General features: G+C 42.3%; 1 protein-coding gene across 3 annotated transcripts in view; it reads right to left on the reverse strand.

The window, feature by feature from the left end:
* MRPS9 (mitochondrial ribosomal protein S9) overlaps positions 1–23,414 on the reverse strand; it is a 37,867-nt gene extending 14,453 nt beyond the window's left edge. Inside the window, exons 1-5 of one of the 3 annotated variants that reach the window (XM_055400115.2) lie at positions 23,233–23,413; positions 16,486–16,665; positions 9,102–9,164; positions 8,982–9,012; positions 1,613–1,692 (exon numbers count right to left, since the gene is read on the reverse strand). In XM_055400115.2, the coding sequence (XP_055256090.2) occupies positions 1,613–1,692; positions 8,982–9,012; positions 9,102–9,164; positions 16,486–16,665; positions 23,233–23,367 (489 nt within the window). In that variant the 5' untranslated portion in view covers positions 23,368–23,413. Of the gene's footprint in view, positions 1–1,612; positions 1,693–8,981; positions 9,013–9,101; positions 9,165–16,485; positions 16,666–23,232 lie in introns of all 3 variants that reach the window. The other 2 variants (XM_055400116.2, XM_055400117.2) reach the window with 2 other exon arrangements.
* Positions 23,415–23,906: the final 492 nt, after the last annotated feature.

Raw genomic sequence — 23,906 nt, forward strand, 5'->3', positions numbered from 1 at the left:
CATTGTACATTATTTCTGAGCTCTGCGGGGGGCTCGAGTCCATATGGAACCTTCACAAATATTACCACAGATCAAACCAGCGGCATCGGGAGGCAGATTTGACATACCTATTTAAATGAGCGGCAGGGGTCCCCGGGCGGCCGCGGGCGGTGCGGAGAGCCTGGGCAAGAGCGCGGCCGGGCTCCATTACTCAGCAAAGACGCCCTCTGCATCCATCATTCATTTCATTTCTGCTGGCGCAAGAAGCTCATTTGCCCAAGGTCAACAGAAAGTGAAAGGAAGGTTTTCTTTTTTTCCACGCCCCATCCCCCAAGAAATAAATGCTCCTGACAACTGGGGATTCTGTCCTCTGGCTTTGCAGAGCTGCAAACACCAGCCAGCTTGACAAAGCAGAGTACCCATGCGTGCGGGCCAAGCTGCCCGAGAGTACATTGGGGCCACGGAGGCCTGGGGACTGTTTCTGTTAACTGGGAGAAATCATACTACGAATAAAATAAAACTTGACCCGGTGTTCTAAAGATGAAGCGGATTCTGTTGTTTAAAACTGGGTATTAGCATCCAGCCCTTTGTCACAGTAACTGTTGGAGATGCCCCAGTGTGTACGCCATCAAACACCTGGGCTCTGAAAGAAAATACAACCTGTTCCCAGGACAGAATCTAGACCGATTCTAGCCTCATACACTGTGCTGGCCTATGAAAAGCAAATCGTATTTGAATAACTAATCATTTCATGGCAAACAGATGGGGAAACAGTGGAAGCAGTTACACATTTTCTTCTCTTGGGCTCCAGAATCACTGCGGACAGTGACTACAGCCATGAAATTAAAAGACGCTTGCTCCTCAGAAGGAAAGCTATGACAAACCTAGACAGCGTATGAAAAGCAGACATCCCTTTGCCAACAAAGGTCTGTATAGTCAAAGCTATGGTTTTTCCAGTAGTCACGTATGGATGTGAGAGTTGGACCATAAAGAAGGCTGAGCGCCAAAGAACTGATGCTTTTGAACTACGGTGCTGGAGAAGCCTCTTGAGAGTCCCTTGGACTGCAAGGAGATCAAACCAGTCCATCCTAAAGGAGATCAACCCTTAATATTCATTGGAAGGACTGATGTGGAAGCTCCAAGACTTCAGCCACTTGATGCAAAGAGCCGACTCATTGGAAAAGATCCTGATACTGGGAGAAATGGAGGGCAGAAGGAGAAGAGGGGGACAGAGGATGGGATGACTTAGCGACTGAACAACGAGAGGGAAGGACTTTGCCTCTCCCCAGGTGAGCGAGCGCCCATCACCCAATGGTGTCTTTCCTGATTCTGGCCCTGTGATGCACACCCACACCTGCATACTGCCCTGAGCATCTCTCTCTCAACACGACCTTTGGAAGTAAAACCGTTTTAAGGACAAGCCATTCTGACATAAATTCTCTAGTGCTTACCTTTAGGAAAAATAAATTAATAAGATATAAAGCCTTTTAACATACTGTCTTACCTCTAGAAGTCTTACTTTTTGTCTGATATGAAACGTACTAGGTAAATTCTGAAGCTGAGCAAAATCCATGGTATCATTAGTTACTTAGCTAACTGTTTGTATTATTTACCATAAATGTGATATACTTACATGCATTAATGAGTAGTATGACTGTTTGCCAGTGTAAAAGAGAAAATGAAATGGGCGGCCATCTTCTCCCCACTGGATAGCTAATAAAAACCAAATGAAAACAAATAATCAAAAATAAAAATACAGACCAAATAGCCTGCATTTAATTGCAGTTTTGTAATTCTGCAAAAAGACATGCTTTTAATTCTGATTAACTTTTAAAATAACAAAAAAAGCATTAATAATTAGAATTGAGTTTAGCAGGTTTAACCTACATTTAGGATATTTAATATTTCATATCCATTGGCATAAAACAATGTTTATATTCGATAAAACATTCCTAAACATTTTACCATGAGTGTTTCCATAATTTGTTTTAAAATAACACACCAAATACCAGTATTATCTTGCTAGAACAAAACGATTTATGTTTGGTTGTTAACATAACGCACTCCCATATTCTTAAAAAGGAACACTGATAAAGTCAAACCTAATACAGTTAGGAAAATATAACACAGAGAGGACGAAATGGATTTGTCCGTGCCACCCTGTTTGTTTCAACTCTGTGGTGACATACCTCCGAGAGTTTAAGTCTAAAACAGATGGGGGCCCACAGGATGTTATGTGTAGTTCCTTTTGAAATACAGATAATCATTCACATCTAATAAACATCAAACAAGCTGAGAAATGGCGTTGCAGCAGTAGATGAAGCCAACACTAACTCCATGTCCTTCTATTTGTATGGCAATGTTACTCTGTTACCCACTGGCAAGAACTCCAAACACAGAGGTTACACTCTACTGCACGAGTTGTAAACGCTTTTCTCCCAATCTGCCTGCCTTCTGACCTGTCTGGGGTGTCCTTCACAGTCAAGATATGCAAAGGGTAGCAGTGGACTCTGTCCCTTTCCCTTTACGGCGATGCTTCTCAACTGCTTTTTCATTATCATCCCTACTAAGGAACCCTATTAGACACTTTCTCCCTCATCGCCTGTCTCCCCAGGAAAGCGGGATACTGTAGATACACTGAATATCTGCTGACACACACTGTGGCCATTTCCAGGGCCACAAACTTAGTAACAGCTAAGATTTTTTTGCCTCCTATGAACCAATTTACACTCCCTTGGGGGCAATACCACCCTCATTGAGAAAACCTGCTCTAAGACTCTCGGTTGTCTAAAAACTATTTTCCTAAATACTATCTTCTGGAATTTTTGTATGTTTTTCTGAACAGAAATTTAATCAATATGCAATTTATTCATACATCTGCAAGGCAGAAATCCAAGTATGCCTTATTCTGTCCAATAAAGAGGGTCATTACTCCATCAGTTTTTTAAAATAATATGCTCTTTTCTTTTGAAATGTCACCTGTACAGCATGTATGGTATCTTCCTCTTCTGGGATAACTGGATTATACACAGACCAATTAAAATAAATACACTTAAAATGAAGGCCATTTTATAATAAACGGTAGAAAATGGGTGTGTACTGGCATTTCACTGTTGCTTTAGTTTGTATTTTCCTGAAGCATCTTTTCATCTGCTTATTTTCCACCATCTGAGTATGTTCTCTGGTGATGTGTGCTATGGTCTCTGGCTCATTTTTAAATCAGGTGGTTGTTTTCTTATTGTTGAGTTTTAAGAGTTCTTCATATATTTTAGGTAACAGTCCTTTATCGGATGTGTCTTTTATAAATATTTTTCTACCGTCCTATGGCTTGTCTTTTCATTCTCTTGACCATGTCGCTCATAGAGCAGAAAATTTTAACTGTAATGATATCCAATTCATCAATTCTTTCTGTCATGAACCGTCAATTCTTTCTGTCATGAACCATGCCTTCAGTGTTATATCTGAAAAGCTAGGGGCAAACCCATGTCTTCTAGGTTGTTCAGTACTGGTTCAGTTTCTCTAATAGGTACAGGCCGATTCACACTGTCTAATTCCTCGTGCTGAAATCTCAGCAGATAGCCTTTCAGTGAACTGGCCCATTTCATCTGGATCATCAAGTGGGTGGGCACAGAGCTGTTCACCTGATTATCCTTTTAATGTCCCAGGACCAGAATCACTGCCCCCTTCCTTTTCTGATAGCAGTACTGTGTCCTCTCTCCTTTTTTTCAGCTATGCCTGGCTAGAAGATTATCAGTTTTACTGTCTTCTCAAAGAACCAACTTTTGGTTTTGTTCATTTTCTCCCTTAATTTCCTTTTTTTCAATTTCACTGACTTCTCTTCTAACTTCTAGTGTCTCTTTTCTTCTGTTTTCTCTGATTTAACTTGCTCTTCTTTTTCTACTTTCCTCAGAGGGATGTTTAGATAACTGAATTTATATTTTCCTTCTTTTCTAATACATGCAATCAGTGCTATAGATTTCCCTCTGAGCACGGCTTTGGCCCACTCTTCTTATCTTTATAATCTTTCATATATTAGAATCCCCTCACCAGAAGTAAACTTAGAGATTACTGCTCTGGACTCCTTCACTGCATTTACATATGCCCACCTTCTGAGACAGAGATGCTTGTGTGTACTTATAAGCACAAGTGGCATCTCTTGATCTTTGCAATTATTTGTCCCTCTATTAGAGAGTGTGTAATTGAAAGAACTTAGGCTGCAAAGTCAAACTTCCTTGGTTTGTTTCTTAGCTTCTTTATTAATAGCTTTGACCTTAGGTGCGTTATTAACTCTTTTGTGAATCAGGCTGCTCATTTGTAAAAAAAAAAAAGGAAAGAAAGAAAGAAAACCACAAAATAATCACAAGGATGAGGAGAATAAATGAACAATACTTAATTAAAGCACATATAAAAAAATACAAATGGCATCCAGCTGCATTCACATCACACACCTGCTGCAGACTGAATGTCTGTGCCCCACCCCCACCGTGCAGGAGCCTTGAGTCCCATGTAGAAGCTGCTGCAATGAGAAGTCTGCATACCATAAGTAGAGAGTAGCCTCCACTTGCTGCAACTAGAGAAAGTCCACGCAGCAGCAAAGACTCAACACAGCAATAAATGAATAAATAAAATAAATTAAAATTAAAAAAAAAAAACCCAGAAAGTGAGAATAATCCAAATGCTCTGCTGACAAAAATTCATCCTCACCAAAACCAGGTAAAGTGAAGGAAACTTCTGGTAAAGCAGAAGGAAACTGAAGCACAACCCTCTGAACTGAATTAAATATCCTCAAGCAAACATTTGGAGTTTTCAGAGAACACTTTGAATCAACAGTTAAAAACTGAAAACATAATGGACAAAAAACTCAAAGAAATGAGACAACGTGATTAAATTCAGGGGAGAAACGGAAAAAGTTAAAAGTATCAGGAACGTAGACCAGCTTATAAGTAACTTAAAAGAGAATAGATGAAAACATACTACATTAAAAAAAAAAAAAAAAGGAAACAACCAAAGAAATGAAAATGAGATAAAGACGTTAAGAGTCAGAGTTGGTGTGACTAATTTGGAAGGCAACCAAGGAAGGAATAACACATATAATTGGAGTCCAAAGGAAAAGAATTAAAAGTGTAATAGAACTAAAATTTGTAACTGTTAAGAGAACTATTTCTGGATGTAAGGACTTGAATCTACCTATTGAAAGAACTGTCACCACTGTAATCTAACCCTCAATAATAATCAACTGGATGCCATATTTTCATAAAGCTACTAAATAGACAAAAAACCTTTTAGACCACCGGGGGAAGATGACTAGCACGAAACTTCTCAAAAAGTACAGGTAAGGCAAGGCAACAATGGAGCAGCATTTTCAAGTAACTCAAGAAAAGAAGTATGAATCAGAGACTTTCTCCTTCAGCTAAGCTTTCCTTCAAGTATCAAAGCTATAAAAAAACAATTTTAAAAACATAAGAATTTGTATCTGTGAGCCCTTTTGGAAAATCTACTAGAAAATGAATGAACTGTATTCAACCAACAGACGACCAGGGAAACCTTAGCAAAAGGAGTTGTGGATAGCATTTAATCTCCCACATCAGAAAACAAGAAAAACAACAGTTATTTACTTACTAAAGCTGTTGTGAAAATCATGAGTTAATGCATGCAAAACACTGAGAACTGTACCTGGTCTGCTCTAAGTTTCAGTAAGTACCAGTTACCGTATTATTCTGGACACTTTTCAAATCAATTAGAATCAAGTTACTAATAACAATTTTATACTTTTAAATACCCTCTGAATATTATTATGTACATTATGCTGTCCTCTTACGTTTTCTTCTTCCCTTCACCAGACATGCTAGCACTTGATCAATTTCATTGGTTTTTCAAAGGGTTAGTTGGTTTTGTCCTACCCTTTTATATTTCTTTAATTCAATCATCCATTTCATTCTTTTTCTGCCTTCGTGGACTACTGTTCATTTTATTTCTAGTCTTTCTCAATGCTTAATAAATACGCTTGCCTCTGTGTTAAAAACGCTGTTCATATCCCATAGGGTTTAATATGAACTGTCATATATTTTTAAACAGTCTGTAATTCAATTTTGATTTCACTTTAACCCCAAAGTTTTACAGTTCTAATCCACATAATTTCTATTTTTGTAATTTGTTGGGTTTTCTCTACAACCTACTGCATCATAATTCTATTAATATTCCACTGGCATCTGCATAGAAAATGTATTCTTTGTACTTCAATCTGTAGCTATAAAATCATGCTGTGTTACTCGAATTCTTTAGAGCCTTAGTTAACAGCTTTTTGCTTTAAATGTTTCCATGCTAAATGCCTGGTGCAAAAAGGTTCATGGTCGTCAAAGCCACTTAATGGATATTAGGTTTTATCAATATAAATTAACATTTCCTGTCTCACTGAACCATTCCCTAAGCTCCCTGAATTCCATTCTGTCTGGTATTAGGTGTTCCTCTTTGCTTCTGTCATCAACTGGGTAGAAATCTTTGCTTTTCCCAATAATTTTTTAATCACTTGCTTTAAACAGCAGAGCAGGATTTTATGTTAACTCAATCTAGAAGCTTCCATCTTTTGATAAGGGAAGTGGGAGCACATTGAAAGTGCCATAATCTATTCAAATCTAAAATTCAATGATATTTTTTAACATAAAAATCTATTTGTCCTATATTTACAAAGTATAGCAAAATTGGTAAGTAGGTCAATAGACAGATGGCAAAAAGTATTTAGCTGATTCCAATGCGGGAGACCTGGGTTCGATCCCTGGGTCGGGAAGATCCCCTGGATAAGGAAATGGTAACCCACTCCAGTATTCTTGCCTGGAGAATCCCATGGACGGAGAAGCCTGGTAGGCTACAGTCCACGGGGTCGCAAAGAGTTATACTTAACTGAAATGTAAGAAAATCCTACCAACACAGACACGTTTCCAGGATAACACATGGGCATTCCGCAGGGACACACGGAATTTCAGTGGTTACATCCCAGCTGACAGTAGCAAAAACTTCCTACTACTGAGAAGCTGGTGTGACATCAAAGGACGAGGCTCAGGGGGCAGATACACAAGAAGAGACGCGACTAACAGAGACACGGAACGGAGAGAGAAGAGACACAGGTGGGGAGCCCGAGAGGCCGAACATGGGAAACCACTAAGAGCGGGCGTCACTGCCACTGCCGTCATCTACAGAAAAGCTCCGAGTGCAAGCTACTGTGCGCGAGGCCTTCAGTTTCACTTCCAGAAGGCTGAGCTGTGTCTATAAATTTGATTTACATTCTTAATATAGCCTTCATTTATTATCTTCCCAGAAGCTATTAATTAAATTGATGTCACAGTTTATTATCAACTACATGTAAGAGCTCAGAAAATATTTATTAGAAGATTTGAAATTCCTCTAACAGGATTCAAAATAAAAATTATCCTAAAAAGAGTGAAGCAGAGAATGACAGAATGCCTAGCTTTGAACAGAGGTGAACATTCAGCAAAAACATCAATTTGGAACAAATTAATTTTTAATAGAAATATCTACTCTCTTACCAATCAATTCATTGGCTCTGAAACACTCTAATGTCACCCACAAACTGAGCGTCTGTGGCCAGCAGGCGACCCTCCAGGGTCTCCTCCACACATTTTCACTGCTGAGGTACACGCTTACTAAGAGTCAGTTGTGTTTACTCCCAAATGTGTTTATTACAATTGTACTTACTCCAATAATTACATGAATTAAGTATTCTATAAACAGATGAAACTTAGGTGAAAACAGAAAAAGATAGTAGCTGCTTCTCTGAAGACTACGTTGAATGCTTTAGAAAGATTCAAAGGCAAGTTACTAACAAAAAAAAAAAAGGTTTGTTCAACTTCAGTGTGGTTGGGGGAACATCTGCAGAAATATAAAAATATTGCTCACTCAGATTTCTTAAGGAAGTTTAGGTTCTTTGCTCCACTGTAAGGAAACCAAGACTGAAACCTCTGATGACACATCAGCTGCAAAGGCACAGGAAAGGAACAAGGAGGGACAGACACATCCTCAGGGGAAAACTCTCCAGGGTTACAGCAAAAGTCTGCTGACCACAAACTGCTATTCCAAATGTGTTCAAGAGATGATTTCTGGCTTTAATCCTTTTTTAAGTAACTGACAACCCACCTCCCCGCCAAGCTTATCCAGGAAGCTTCTAATCTGAATTAGAAAATAGTATATATGCTATTTCCTGATGACCTTAAAGCTTGCCCCATGCTTTCCCCCAAGGTTTCAGTTGACATATTTAAAAGATAAAGAGAAAATCTTAAAAGAAACTAGAGAAGACAGGGGGCAAGAGAACAGTGATGGCTAACTGCTCATCAGAAACAACAGATCACATAAATAAGACCAAAAATCTGTATTTAGTGAATATGCTTACAAAATGGAGAACATTTAAAAATTCTCATATGTAAAAAAGCTGCATTTGTCTCCAGCAGATCTATACCCAATTCTTCAAAAAGGCATATTAGAATGCAAATAAACTGACATCAGTATAGGCGTAAACTCTGCTGCTGCTGCTAAGTCGCTTCAGTCACGTCCGACTCTGTGTGACCCCATAGACGGCAGCCCACCAGCCTCCCCCATCCCTGGGATTCTCCAGGCAAGAACACTGGAGTGGGTTGCCATTTCTTTCTCCAATGCATGAAAGTGAAAAGTGAAAGTGAAGTCGCTCAGTCGTGTCCGACTCTTCTCCACCCCATGGACTGCAACCCACCAGGCTCCTCCATCCATGGGAGTTTCCAGGCAAGAGTACTGGAGTGGGGTGCCATCGCCTTCTCCAGCGTAAACTCTAACCTGATCTAATTTTAATATTCGTGACAAGGAAACAGTCTGCAAACTCCAGTCCTTCATTATTAGTTGTAAAATATTCCCAACTTCTTTCACAACAACCATGACACAGACCTCCACACACCTGAGTGACTGAGGACCCCCAGCAGCATGTGGAAAGAAAGAGCTAGTTGATTCTTGAACAAACTCACCTCTCTGTTTTGGAAAAATCTCTTCAGGATGCTGTAAAATAAATTAAAAATGCATCAGGTAATTACTGTAACATATAAAGGTAAGTGAAATTTGTAAAAAGCATTAATAAAGAGAACTACCTTCATTATGGGCCGGGCTCGCTTCTCAAACAAACCACTGGGAAAAAGGTAAGTGATCGCCCTCTGAAAAGACACACAAAATTCACACCAGTTGTAAAAACAAGTTCACGTTTGTGACATATAGTAACTGAGTGCTTACTACGTGCCAGACAGTGAACCAAGGGTTTCGCATCCGTTATCTCACTGTGCAGTCTTTTAAGTGAATTAATAAAACCTCTACACATACATTCCCCAAAGGGCAGGCCCCACATCCCCCGCCATCGTGACACCTGGATGTCGTCAGAAGCTCTCTGAACTTTTCCTCGAACTTGGGAGAGGCTTTTCAACTACGTTTTCCCAAGCACGTTCTCTTGAGTGCCTGCTTCTCAATGGGGATGCTCTTGGCATTTTGAACATGAGCTGCCCTGTAGACTAACTTCCCCCATACAGTGGGTCATTTTGTCATCCCTGGTCCTTCTCCCAAAACCTCCGCCAGGAACATACCCGATGCTCTTGACAAATCTCGCCCCCACACGTTTCCAAATGCCCTTCACCTCCTGGAGGCAGGACTGCCCCCAACCTGAGAGGGACCACATAAGCCCCTGCAGTCTTCTCCAGCACCCTCCTCACAATCAAAAGGAAAAGCAAACACAAAGACTACAGGTCTTCATCTCTGCTGCACATGATCAGATGAAAAGCCTGTGGACCCTACACCCTCCCTGAGCTCCAGATGGACTGGCAGCCCCTGCAGCCCCAGCGCTCTTCTTTCAGCACCTGTTTCTTCTGCACAGAAAACATGCTGGGGACTTCCCTGGTAGTCCAGGGACTAAGACTCTGCTCCAAATGCAGGGTCCCGGGTTCAATCGCTGGTCAGGGAACTAGATTCCACATGCCACAATCAAGGCTTGATGCAGTCAAAGAAATATTTTTTTTTTTAAAAAAAGAAAACGTGCTAGACCAGATCCTGTCCCTAGAAGGAGGGCCTATAAATTCTGGGGGGTGCAAATTCAATTACATTAAGGAGCCCAGGTGTGTCTCTGAGTCAAGTTTTACTCATTCTGCTTCTGGCAATAAAAGCAACGCTAAAAAACAAAAACAACAACAAAACTCAGGTCAAATACCAGAGTACTACTCTTGTGAACTTTTTTCTTTTTGAAAAACCAGGGGCTGCTCTCTCTCCTTCTCTGCAGAAGGTGGACTTTTTATTTCATAAATGATGTTGAGACAAGTGGTTGCCAACTGGAAAAGATAAAACTGGATCCAAACCTCACACCACACATCTGTGTAAACTCCAGATCAGTCAGAGAGCCAAAGTTGGAAAACGAAGTCAAAGATCCTCTGGAGGAAGGCCTGGCAACCCACTCCAATACTCTTGCCTGGAGAATCCCATGGACAGAGAAGCCTGCCAGGCGATAGTCCATGGGGTTGCAGAGTCAGACACGACTTAGTGACTGAACAACAACAACACAGAATCCTTCAGAAATTTATAAGACTACAGCATGGCTTACCTAAATCCAAAACAAAAGAAAGTAAAAAAAAAATTAACCCAAGCAAGTGTCACAGAATAAAATAAGGTATTTCTTATTTGTAAACATGCTGCTTACATCTTCAAATTTTCATGAGAATACTGGTGACTGCAGTATTCCCTCCCATGAAGGCTAAATATGTAACTATATATTCTCAGGCTTTATGTCAAAGTACGAAAGGACTGCAGACGCCATCCGGGACATGGGAGCCCTGGGTCAGGACTGCAATCCCTATTAATTAGGGATCCCAGCTGGGCAGTGGGTCTGCAGCTGTTAACGTGATCAATGACTTACCTACATGTCATCTCTACTGATTCGCTTATAAATTACCAGCAAGTGAGACTAATGTACAGGTGCTAATTTATTTAAACTGTTCTCTGCAGCGCTACACAGCTTTATAAACTGCATCTGGCACCTAATGTTGGCTGTCAGTTGTACTTAGACATGCCTGTCCTAATGACTCTGTTCATTAGAAGTGAGCACAAATTATGAAATATTGTGAAAAATGATACATCAAACGGAATGGGCACAGCAAATCAATTAGAGAAACTTCACACAGCAGATCCGCACTGAGGAGAATAAAACACTCAGGTTTCGGAAGGAGGTCTATAATACCAATTAAAAAGTAATTGGTAGACTTCAGCAGTATTATATATCAATTTGCTGGCTTTTTTCCTGAATTTCTCGACTAACATAGAACTTAACTTTTAATTCCCAAATACACTCATTAGTAAACGCAACTGCAATTCTGTATCCATAATATTTAGGATAACTGAAATATCTCCAAACTTAAAATGGATAGGCTGAAGTCAAAAAGAAAGATGCAAATACCGGTGGTCCTCACCTTTTTGTGTATTTGCAGCACGACTTTGAGAAAAGGAATTCTGATGATCCATGTGAACCATCGAAAAGGGGTAAGAGTCAGCAACACTACAGAGGTCTGTCTGCTCCAGCAGAGCAACATGTGACTGTGTCTATGAGTTCTGGGGCCCTGACCACCACTCACCTGACCAGTCTGCAGCCCTGGGTCAAGATTTGCAGAAAATATTTCTACCCTACTCCTGTTATACACGCCAGGGCTATTTCTCAGCTTCTGTACAAACAGACTCTTCTCTTGGCCAAACTACAACTACTTTACATTGAATTACAACCCCACTCAACTCAGTGTTCGTCTCACAGACACTACCCCCACCCCGCCCCAACCCAGGGCACAGTATTCTCAGACGAGAACACTTGTCTGATCAACATCTAGCAGTCACCTGGGAAAGATTTATGGCACAGGAGTTGAGGTCCACGCCATTAAGATCTACCTTCACAATATTTAGCGCACATTTCAGTACTTTCAGCAAGGTGCCCCATACACAGACTACCACTGTTTGTCATGGGGTCCCTGGCAGCTCAGTGGTAAAGGACCCGCCTGCCAATGCAGGAGAGTTGGGTTCGATCCCTGGGTCAGAAAGATTCCCCGGAGGAAGAAATGACAACCCACTGCAGTATTCTTGCCTGGAGAATCCCATGGACAGAGGAGCCTGGTGGGCTACAGTCCATGGGGTTGCAAAGAGTCGGACACGACTGAGCGACTGAGCATGCACAGCACGCTGCTCGTCAGAGGGACTGCTTTTCCTGTCACCAGCAGCACCAGTGATTTGGGAATAAAGAATGGTGCGCGGCTTCTTTCTTTTCAACATAACTGAAGAAATTAGATAAAATTCAAACTATTTTGAAATGGAGAACATCTACACTTTATTTCTTTCTAGTGAATTTGCTTTTTTACCAACTAAAAGGGTATTTTTCATATAAATTTAGCATTAAATATTTTTCAAAAACATTTCCAGCAGATATACAATGCTGGAGCTTTAATAATAATAATAATATTTCTAAATAATGTAACTTTAAATACCAACAGTGACAAGCAGAATTATTTTTATTCATAAATTCTACCAATGATATTTCTTTTTTATTTCACTAATCCCCCTCAGCACTCTTTTTTAAAAGGCTGATTAAATTAAGGGTACACCAGCATGCAAGATTAGCTAGGTATAATTTTCATACTTTTATGTTATATATGCTTCTTTCACTGAGGCCAGAGGCCAGACATCTAGTCCAGCTCAACCTTCTGGAATAAAGTTGTAAACCTAGAAGTCAGTGAAAAAGGCCTGTAAATGAGCTGACATAAATTTGTGATTTTACTTAGAAGGAAGGGCATATGGGTCCTCATGCCGAGTCCTATGTCCCTTGGCTCTAATTCACACACCTAACAACCTGAGCTGTGCTAAACGCAGGCAGGTGAAGTAGAGCCGAGAGGCAGAAGCAGAGATGGACACGTTGGCATGGAAGAAGGGCAGTGCCAGGTCATTCAGTACAGGGACAACACGTCCTCGGGGACCCCACAGTCTGACAACCATCCCAGAAAGGAAAATCCTGCGGCTCCGAAAGGTTCACTGCGTTCACTGTGTTCCACTAAGTAAGGCAGGGAGACTGCATCTGATTGTAGAAAGTGTTATCCAAATCAAATCTTTGAAAGCGTGAGAACAGCAGACTTTGGGTGAACGCCTCGTATAGTCTTGGCGTCCGCAACAATAAGCACCTGCCCTGTGAGGTTTTTATGAAAATGAAACACAGGGATGGATCGTGAGCACACACAGGAGGTTTCAGTAAGTGGCCGTATTCTTCGTTACAATAACGATTAAAAAATAAGCTTCTCTCCCTCAGGACTTCCCTGGTGGACCAGTGGTTAGGAATCCACCTGCCAATGCAAGAGGCACAGGGTCCTTCCCTGGTTGGGGAACTAAGATGCCACAAGACATGGAGCAACTGAACCCACACGCATGGCAAGTGCAGAGTCTGTGTACCGCAATCAAAGAGCCTACACGCTGCATCTAAGACCTGATATGGTCAAATAAATTAATCTTTTAGAAAAATATTTTCCTAACTTTATTGACTATGCCAAAGCTGTATGGATCGCAATAAACTGTGGAAAATTCTGAAGGAGATGGGAATACCAGACCACCTGACCCGCCTCTTGAGAAACCTGTATGCAGGTCAGGAAGCAACAGTTAGAACCGGACATGGAACAACAGACTGGTTCCGAATAGGAAAAGGAGAACGTCAAGGTTGTATACTGTCACCGTGCTTATTTCATTTATATGCAGAGTACATCATGAGGAACACTGGGCTGGAGGAAGCACAAACTGGAATCAAGATTGCTGGGAGAAATATCAATAACCTCAGATATGCAGATGACACCACCCTTATGGCAGAAAGTGAAGAGGAACTCAAAAGCCTCTTGATGAAAGTGAAAAAGGAGAGTGAAAAGTTGGCTTAAAGCTCAACATTCAGAAAACTAAGATCATGGCATCTGGTCCCATCATGGGAAATAGATGGGGAAACAGTGGCTGACTTTATTTTTCTGGGCTCCAAAATCACTGCAGATGTTGACGGCAGCCATGAAATTAAAAGACGCTTACTCCCTGGAAGGAAAGTTATGACCAACCCAGACAGCATATTAAAAAGCAGAGACATTACTTTGCCATGAGGAAAGCTATGGTTTTTCCAGTAGTCATGTATAGACGTGAGAGTTGGACTATAAAGAAAGCTGAGTGCCGAAGAATTGATGTTTTTGAACTGTGGTGCTGGAGAAGACTCTTGAGAGTCCCTTGGATTGCAAGGAGATCCAACCAGTCCATCCTAAAGGAGATCAGTCCTGGGTGTTCATTGGAAGGACCGATGTTGAAGCTGAAGCTCCAATAGTCTGGTCACCTGATGCGAAGAGCTGACTCATTTGAAAAGATTGAGGGCAGGAGAACGGGACGACAGAGGATGAGATGGCTGGATGGCATCACCGACTCAATGGACATGAGTTTGGGTGAACTCCAGGAGTTGGTGATGGACAGGGAGGCCTGGCGTGCTGCAGTTCATGGGGTCACAAAGAGTCGGACACGAATGAGCGACTGAACTGAACTGAACTTTGGATATCAAATTATTTTTGTCCTTAGAAATAAGCAAGCATTTTGTCAGTATGGAAATGTTAAAGAAGATCCATTAGCTGTACTATCTCTTCCGGGTGATACACACAGCCAAACCTCTTACAGAAAGAATAGTTTCAGAAACATAAACGGAAACAGGAATATAAAATGATACATCCCCATACAATTTCAATGCTTTGGTAATGGTTGGTTGTCATTGTCCTCTTCTGCTTTAGTGTCTACTCTAATGACAAAGAGTTTAATACAATGCCACCAGTTACCCGACATAAAGTGTGAGACCTGGTAAAGCTGTTCCGTCACTGGCAGTAAAGTGGAAAGCAGTGGCACTGCGTCACTCGTGTCACAGAGAAGGGTTCACGTTTCCACCTGGGCTCCCAGACGCGGGCGAGGCGAGAGCACGCCCCAGCCCACAGCAGAGTGCTCTCGGGATGATGCGGCTCCAGGATGAATCCACGTTCCCGACGGGAATGCAGAGTCTTCTCCCCAGCACACCATCTCATGAAGAGTCATGTGACCAAGGCCACTGGAGCCCTGGTGACTAACTCAAGTCACGGTAGATTTTATTTATTACAGCTAATGGCAATGAGAACAACAGCACAACACACTAGTCTCCTGCTCCTTAGTCAGATTCTGAGGTCGCGAACAGGAGCTATTCCTTCAGAGATGGGGAGACCAAGTGACGATGCTGTGACCTGCTAAAGAGTAAGTTCACGACACTGCAGGGACTCTCCTAATGCCAGCTTCTGCATCTTTCCACAACATCACTTCAACTACAACAGATTTATCTTCTAAAGAAAGATTAATAACAAAGTTCTACATCTATATTCCTCACAAGAAATCCAGCTTCTACATATTTTTTAAAAGATTCTACATATTTTAAAAGAAGCTATTGTATGTTTTTTCCATATTAATTCACGATTTCACTACTTTATTGGCTAACTCTAAAGAGAATTTTTATTATTTTCAGTTAGCACAATGATACAAAATATTATCAACTTACTTTCACTGAACACACACAGAGTTTTAAAAGTACCGGAAATGTATAACCTCACACATTTACAGCAAGATTTTAAACACATCTTCTCTGGAAAACAATATTTTAAGAGGCAGAACTAATAATACTGCTTCTACCTGACTGAATGACAGAATCTTTTAGATATCTCTAAATAATGTAAGAAGGATACTCTAGATGAAAGACACCAATGTGTATCTTCTTTAAACTTCTTAACAAAAAAGTTAGCTATTTTAATATGTGAAAAATTGTTTTATATCAATATTTTTGCCTAAATGAATTTCATAAATGATTTCAGTGATCATTATGTTAGCAATTGGTTAAGTATTAATAGTAAGGAAAACCCAATCTCTGAAACACATAAAATAATAACAAATGGTTTAATGTGAATACAGTGGCACCCAATTTTCCTATGTAAAAGTTACACAGTGAGCCCAGACTTTTAACTAGGTGTGTTCATTCACTCAGTTGTGTCCCACTCATTGTGATCCCATGGGCTGTAGCCCGCCAGGCTTCTCTGTCCATGGGATTTTCCAGGCAAGAATACTGGAGTGGGCTGCCATTTCCTTCTCCAGGGGATCTCCCTGACCCAGGGATCAAACCCACGCCTCCTCTGGCTTCTGCATTGGCAGGCAGGTTCTTTACTTACTGAGCCACCAGGGAAGCCCCTAGTTTAACAAGTCAGTTAATGCAATAAATAAATAACGTGTGTCCTTTAAAGTATAATAAAAGAAAAATCTCTGATTCTTGTGAGTTTTAAATGACATCTAACACTTCGTTTAAAGGCTTTACTGTTAAGAAGTCATGTTTCACTGAACAAGGTTAGAAAAACGAAGATCTGCGCTTGTTCCCGTGATTCCCAGAACAAGCACGGCACTTACATCAACATCCTCCTGGGTAAAGGTTTCTGGGTCCTCCCCCATCATGTTGGCCAAGTGTCTCTTCCCAAGGTTGAACTCTTCAATCTGCTTTTTAATAAAGTCCACTGTGTAACTTTCACGTCTTAAGGCTGCAACATTTTTCTTTGTTGTTACAGCCGGGGAATGTTTGAGCCTTAATATCTAGCAGAAAATACAAATGGAAAGATAAGATTTTAAGTTAAACAATGATCTTATAGGCCACTGTCTCTAAATAAAAGAAGACATTTCAAACAATTGTCTTTTTAGGACAGTACTCAATTGATAGGAGTCTGGAGACGAGATAAAGGTTACTTTTAAAAGCCTATGCTCACAAAGAAGTTTAAACTACTAGCATTTCAACACATTAAAAATAATAATAAAAATAACTGGGTGATATGCTATCTCCATTATCTGCTAGAAATATCCACATTTGATACCAACTGGTCAATGTCAGCTGCTATGGGACTTGACGTATAGTGAATGAGGGTAAAACGGTACAGTGCATCCTCAGTCTTGTCTGACTACACCCCATGGACTGTAATCAGCCAGGCTCCTCTGTCCGTTGAGATTCTCCAGGCAAGAAAACTGGAGTGGGTTGCCATGCCCTTCTCCAGGGGAATCTTCCAACTCAAGATGGAACCTGTGTCTCCTGCACTGACAGGCGGATTATTTACCACTAGCGCCACCTGGGAAGCCCAAAGAGAGAAACACCACTCCCCTTAAGATAAGCTTGTGTACATGCAGACAGAAACCAGCAGAAGACACAGACCTGGTCTGCGCTTCTCATGAACAGAATACCCTGACAAAGCAGAAAGACACTTCTGTGGTCAGGTTACAAGAAGGCTCTCCTCCCCCTTTTCTCTCTCTTGATCAAACCGAGGAAACAAGACGTGGTGAACTGCCCCCCAGAGGTCCACAGGCCAAGAACTGAGGGTGGTCTCTGGCCAACAGCCAGCGAAACAGCTGCAAGGATGTGAGTCCTGCCCACACCCACACTGAGCATGTGGGCAGCAGATTTCCACCCCTGACCCGAGATGACCATGGGCTGCTGCCTTGTGGGAGACCTTGAGCAGAAAGCCCAGTGCAACTGTGCCTGGAATCCTGATTCACAGAGTCCACGAGGGAAATATCTGTTGTTTTAAGCTGCTATATTTGAGGTTAATTTGCTATACAGCAATAAATAATCACTCAACACCCCAATTACAACAATAAAGCAGAGTGCAAGAAAGTTCACTTACCCTGTTTTATAAGGAAAGAGAGGTGGCAACGATGGGCATACCTATCATCAAGCTTTCTTTAAATAAGAACTTTGTAAACTATACGAGGAAAATGAAAATTTTAATGACCCAGTATTTTCCATAATTAAAGTGACGAGGGACACACTAAAACACCTTGGAGGATGACATCGCCAAGGGAACAACTTATGCTACCAAAGGGCTTTCCTTTCCCATTGCTAACAAAATGGAATTTTAAAAAATTCAAAAGTTATCTGGGGGAAAACACAACTAATGCACATAGCTGTATAAAGCATCTGCTATAAACACCGGTCAATTTTAAAATCTGCTTTGCAAAGGCTTTTGAGGAATTTGCCAGTCGTATTAAGACTACTGTAAACAAACGAATGCTGTGATAAATATAGAACATTATAACCTCCAAGAGCCCACAAGATGAGAGATGAAAAGAAGAGCTCCTTAAGGCAGAGGCAGCAATGTTCTTCAAAATAAAAGCAAAATACACAAGGGCTAAGCCATCGAATATCATCCAGCATTCTTCTCTGGCTGACAGTCCAACTGACAAAGGCTTGTTGGCTCAGTAAAAACTTAGAAAGTGCTCAGGAGAAAATCAAGAGGACACACTGATGTTTGTAGTAACAGTTTTCAAAATAGACTGGCCTACTGCTTTTTCCTATTGTGAATGTCATAAACATTACGGAAAGCTAAATGAGCATTCCTACATAAAACTATATTGATAGGCATTAAGAATTCATGGAGAAACTTTGTATTACACCGTGCCTGTCAACTACTTATAACAAAGCCAAAACTACTTTTATTTGTGACAATGTTCAATGCGGCACTTTTTATGATAGCTAGGACATGGAAGCAACTTAGATGTCCGTCGGCAGACGAATAGATAAGAAAGCTGTGGCACATATACACAATGGAGTATTACTCAGCTATAAAAAGGAATGCATTTGAATCAGTTCTAATGAGTTGGATGAAACTGGAGCCTATTATACAGAGTGAAGTAAGTCAGAAAGAAAAACACCAATACAGTATAATAACGCATATATATGGAATTTAGAAAGATGGTAATGACGACCCTATATGCGAGACAGTAAAAGAGACACAGGTGTAAAGAACAGACTTTTGGACTCTGTGGGAGAAGGCAAGGGTGGGATGATTTGAGAGAATAGCACTGAAACATGTATATTACCATATGTGAAATAGATCACCAGTCCAAGTTCAATGCATGAAACAGGGCACCCAAAGCCAGTGCACTGGGACAACCCAGAGGGATAGGATGGGGAGGGAGGTGGGAGGGAGGTTCAGGGTCGGCGGGGGGCGGGGAAACACATGTACACCTGTGGCTGATTCACGTCAGCGTATGGCAAAAACCACCACAATATTGTAAAGTAATTAACCTCCAATTAAAATAAATAAATTAAAAAAAATCAAGTATCTTAGCAAAGCAAAACACTTTCTAATCCTGTCTCAGCACTCTCTCATCAATTACACCAACTGTAATTGCTGGAAGCAATTATTTGTCGCTGCCAGAATCCACTGACTGTGCACATCTCTGGTGTTTGGGTACCTACTGCATCTTCCTGGAACAGAATCCCTCTTTTCTCATGTAACTCCTGACAGACTCTCCCATTACCTCCTCGAGAGGATGCTGTCATTCTATCCATTTCAGCTCATTTGTATTAGGCTCTGCATGTCTGTGCTCTTCTGTATTTACCTCTACAAATCTCACAGTACACTGTGTGTAGATCCTTGATATTCACAGGTCTAAAACCAGAAAAATCTGGCCATTCACAAGTAATATTCCCTCCTCCACTCAAATTTGGGACACCCAGATATCTGCACTTGTACTGAAGCACTGATGTGAAACATGGATTCCACAATTCTGGTACACAGGAGAAAACCCATCACAGAGGCTGCCAACTGAGCAGCCAAGAGTCCCAGTTATGTTCAGTTCGGTTCAGTTAACAGAACTTATTTCTTTTTCCTTGTTGCATCAGTGTTTCTCAAACGTTTCTGACTGTGACTCATAGTAGCTACTGCTTATATCACTGGCTGGAACACACTGATACTTCATAAACAAAAAGTAAAAATCCCTCTATAAGAAGGCTTCCCTTATGGCTCAATGGTAAAGAATCTGCCTGCAATGTAGGAGACAAGGGTTCGATCCTTGGGTTGGGAAGAGCCCCTGGAAAAGGTAATGGCAACCCAGTCCAGTATTCTTGCCTACAGAATTCCTTGGACAGAGCTGGTAGGCTACAGTCCATGTGGTTTGCAAAGAGTTGGACATGACCGAGCAACTAACAACAACAAAGACACGTAATAGGTGTCTAATAATAATAATTGGAGAGACTTGCACTATACATGTTAGGTAAAGAAAGAAAAAGTAAAACAGACTCCATTCTTAAAAAAATATGCATTTCATGTATGTCTGTATGTGATTTAAAAAACATAAAGAAAGACACAGAAGGATACACGTATTAGCAGGTTTGGGAGTTCCAGGGAGGAAAAAAAATACTCATGGTCACGTCCCTCACACTGTCAACAATAAAGACATTCTGTAACCATTCTGTACCACTCACAGAAAATTGTGTGTATACAAAAGGATATACTCAAAAGAGATGCATGAGAAAATAAAAACTTCCTATTTTCCAGTTAAAAAACATTAAAAACAAATGTTTGAAGGGTAAATGAATGGATGGATTGGTTGCTGTGAGTTAAAATGTAGAAGAAAAAATGAAAAAAGATAGTATTCCTTTTTTCCACACAGATTTTGATCCTAGTACTTGACTTCTTTACAATATCTGGTCCTGTTAATCACTTTCCCTCCTTGCAGCAGTCTCCTGTTTCTATGACTCCACACTGCCGGGTTTTTCTCCGACTTCTTTGGTAGGTCATTCCCAATCTCCTGGGGGCCCTTCTTTCTCTACTGTGTGTCCTTCAGGGTCTGGTCCTTCTTTTTCCTCACTGACTACACCCTCCCCTAAATAATCTAATACATTAATTACCACACACAAGGTAACAGAGGACTTGTAAACCAGCTCTCTTCTTGAACTATAGGCTTGCCTCTCTTTGGGTCCACTTGGACACCACAAATGTAACTATGTAATAAATACAACTATTTCCAAAACTAAGCTTGTCTTTTTCCCTCTCAAATTGTGTTCCTTTGACTCAGATCCCATGTCAGTAAATGGCATTATCATCCAACCAGTTCTGAAGCTAGAATCCTGGCTTCCCACTGGCCTCAGGATTAAATGTAATTTACAAGTTCTGGTCTCCATCAGTTAGAGACATACTACCGAGAAAATTCTTCAAGCCAGGCTTCAGCAATATGTGAACCGTGAACTTCCAGATGTTCAAGCAGGTTTTAGAGAAGGCAGAGGCACCAGAGATCAAATTGCCAACATCCGCTGGATCATGGAGAAAGCAAGAGAGTTCCAGAAAAACATCTATTTCTGCTTCATTGACTATGCCAAAGCCTTTGACTGTGTCGATCACAATAAACTGTGGAACATTCTGAAAGAGATGGGAATCCCAGACCACCTGACCTGCCTCTTGAGAAACCTGTATGCAGGTCAGGAAGCAACAGTTAGAACTGGACATGGAACAACAGACTGGTTCCAAATAGGAAAAGGTGTACGTCAAGGTTGTATATTGTCACCCGGCTTATTTAACTTATGTGCAGAGTACATCATGAGGAATGCTGGGCTGGAAGAAGCACAAGCTGGAATCAAGATTGCCGGGAGAAATATCAATAACCTCAGATATGCAGATGATACCACCCTTATGGCAGAAAGTGAAGAGGAACTCAAAAGCCTCTTGATGAAAGTGAAAGGGGAGAGTGGAAAGGTTGGCTTGAAGCTCAACATTCAGAAAACAAAGATCATGGCATCTGGTCCCATCACTTCATGGGAAATAGATGGGAAAACAGTGGAAACAGTGTCAGACTTTATTTTTGGGGGCTCCAAAATCACTGCAGATGGTGACGGCAGCCATGAAATTAAAAGACGCTTGCTCCTTGGAAGGAAAGTTATGACCAACCTAGACAGCATATTAAAAAGCAGAGACATTACTTTGCCAAGAAAGGTCCGTCTAGTCAAGAGTATGGTTTTTTCCCGTGGTCATGTATGGATGTGAGAGTTGGACTGTGAAGAAAGCTGAGCACCGAAGAATTGATGCTTTTGAACTGTGGTGTTGGAGAAGACTCTTGAGTCCCTTGGACTGCAAGGAGATCCAATCAGTCCATTCTAAAGGAGATCGATCCTGGGTGTTCACTGGAAGGACTGATGCTAAAGCTGAAACTGCAATACTTTGGCCACCTTATGCAACGAGTTGACTCACTGGAAAAGCCTCTGATGCTGGGAGGGATTGGGGGCGGGAGGAGACAGGGACGACAGAGAATGAGATGGCTGGATGGCATCACCGACTCTGTGGACATGAGTTTGGGTGAACTCCGGGAGTTGGTGATGGACAGGGAGGCCTGGTGTGCTGTGATTCATGGGGTAGCAGAGAGTTGGACACGACTGAGCAACTGAACTGAACTGATTGATAGTTGGACCATAAAGAAAGCTGAGTGCTGAAGAATTGATGCTTCTGAACTGTGGTGTTGGAAAAGACTCCTGGGAATCCCTTGGACAGCAAGGAGATCAAACCAGTCAATCCAAAAGGAAATCAGTCCTGAATATTCATTGGAAGGACTGATTGATAAAGCTGAAGTTCCAATACCTTGGCCACCTGATGTGAGGAACTGACTCCTTGGAAAAGACCCTGATGCTGGGAAAGACTGAAGGCAGGAGAAGAAAGGTACGACAGAGGACGAGATGGTTTGGTGGCATCACTGACTCGATAGACATGAGTTTCAGCAAGCCCTGGGAGTTGTTAATGGACATGGACGCCTGACGTGCTGCAGTCCATGGGGTCGCAAAGAGTCAGACATGACTGAGCGACTGAACTGAACTGAACCGAGAAAATTAACAGAATGGAAACTGCTCAGACGCCAGTCACTTTTGAAACGTTTCTCTCTCCTCTCCACTGTATGACCTCCTGCATTAAGTCTTCGGGCCACTGCAGGAGGCCAGTTCTCATCCACCTCCACCCTCCTGATCGGGGTTGGGGGGGGGTAGGGCTGAACCCATAATCCACCCAGGCGACAGGTCAAGGGAGGGGTCGCTCTGTCTCTGTCTCAGGTAAGTTCCCCCTCACTGCACCCTGCGAAAAGCAGCAATAACCTCAAAGGTTGGCCGCTGCAAGGCAATTCCACCCTCTATTTACCTGAGACCTCTGTTGAGCACCAAAAATCCCACAGGCCCCGTCTCCCAATGCTGGGGGCCGGGGTTCGATCTCCGCCCAGGGAACTAGACCTCATATGCCGCAACTAAAGAAATTTCTCACCCAGCAACTAAGGACCCTCAGAGCAACTAAACACTGGCGGCGCCTGGCCACACCGCGTGCTTCAGGGACCAGCACTGCCACCTTTCCCAAGCCTTACCTGGCATCTGGTACCTGTCTGCGGCCCAGAAGCCACGGCTTTCCAGAGGCCTTGTTCCCGGGCGAAGCTAACCCTACCCGCAAGAAAGAGCCGGTAGGAAGCTGCTGCGCCGCGGGAGACACAGGGAGCTGCCATATTGGCGGCAGGAGGCGCGGGCCGGAGGGCGATGGGGCAGGGCCTGCAAACTGCGCCGGCGCAGACGGGCGCCGGGTCCGCGGGGCTGCCGGGAAGAGGCGCGGAGCAGGGGGCGTGTCCCGCGCCCCGGCTGGCTCGTCGCTGATTGGCCGCGGGAGCACGCGGGGCGTGTCCGCCCCGCCCCTGGGCCAGGTCCCTAGTCTACTTGGCATCCTGGTCTTTCTGGGCATCCGAAGTCGGTGGCTCACCGAGTCTCCTTGGGACGATTTCCACGTGGCTTCTCGTCAACCCTTTCGTGCCACGCCCAGCCTGCCCTTGCGCCAGCTCCCCCTGCGCAGCCCTGACTTCACGCCCATTATCACGCAGCTCCTCTCCGAGCCTCTGCTCCCAGCCTACAGCGTCAGAGCACGGGTTTTCCCTCCTTCCACCTTCCCACCTGGGTCCGGGTCCAGGGTCTCCATCCTTCTGCGGGAAACTGGTTATTTCCTAAGTGTATGATGCACAGGCTAACCCTTACACCGGCGGGAATAGACCTTTGT

This window comes from Moschus berezovskii, chromosome 11 (genome assembly GCF_049115385.1).
Source record: "Moschus berezovskii isolate FMDL1 chromosome 11, NW_MosBer_1.0, whole genome shotgun sequence".
Taxonomy (NCBI): domain Eukaryota; kingdom Metazoa; phylum Chordata; class Mammalia; order Artiodactyla; family Moschidae; genus Moschus; species Moschus berezovskii.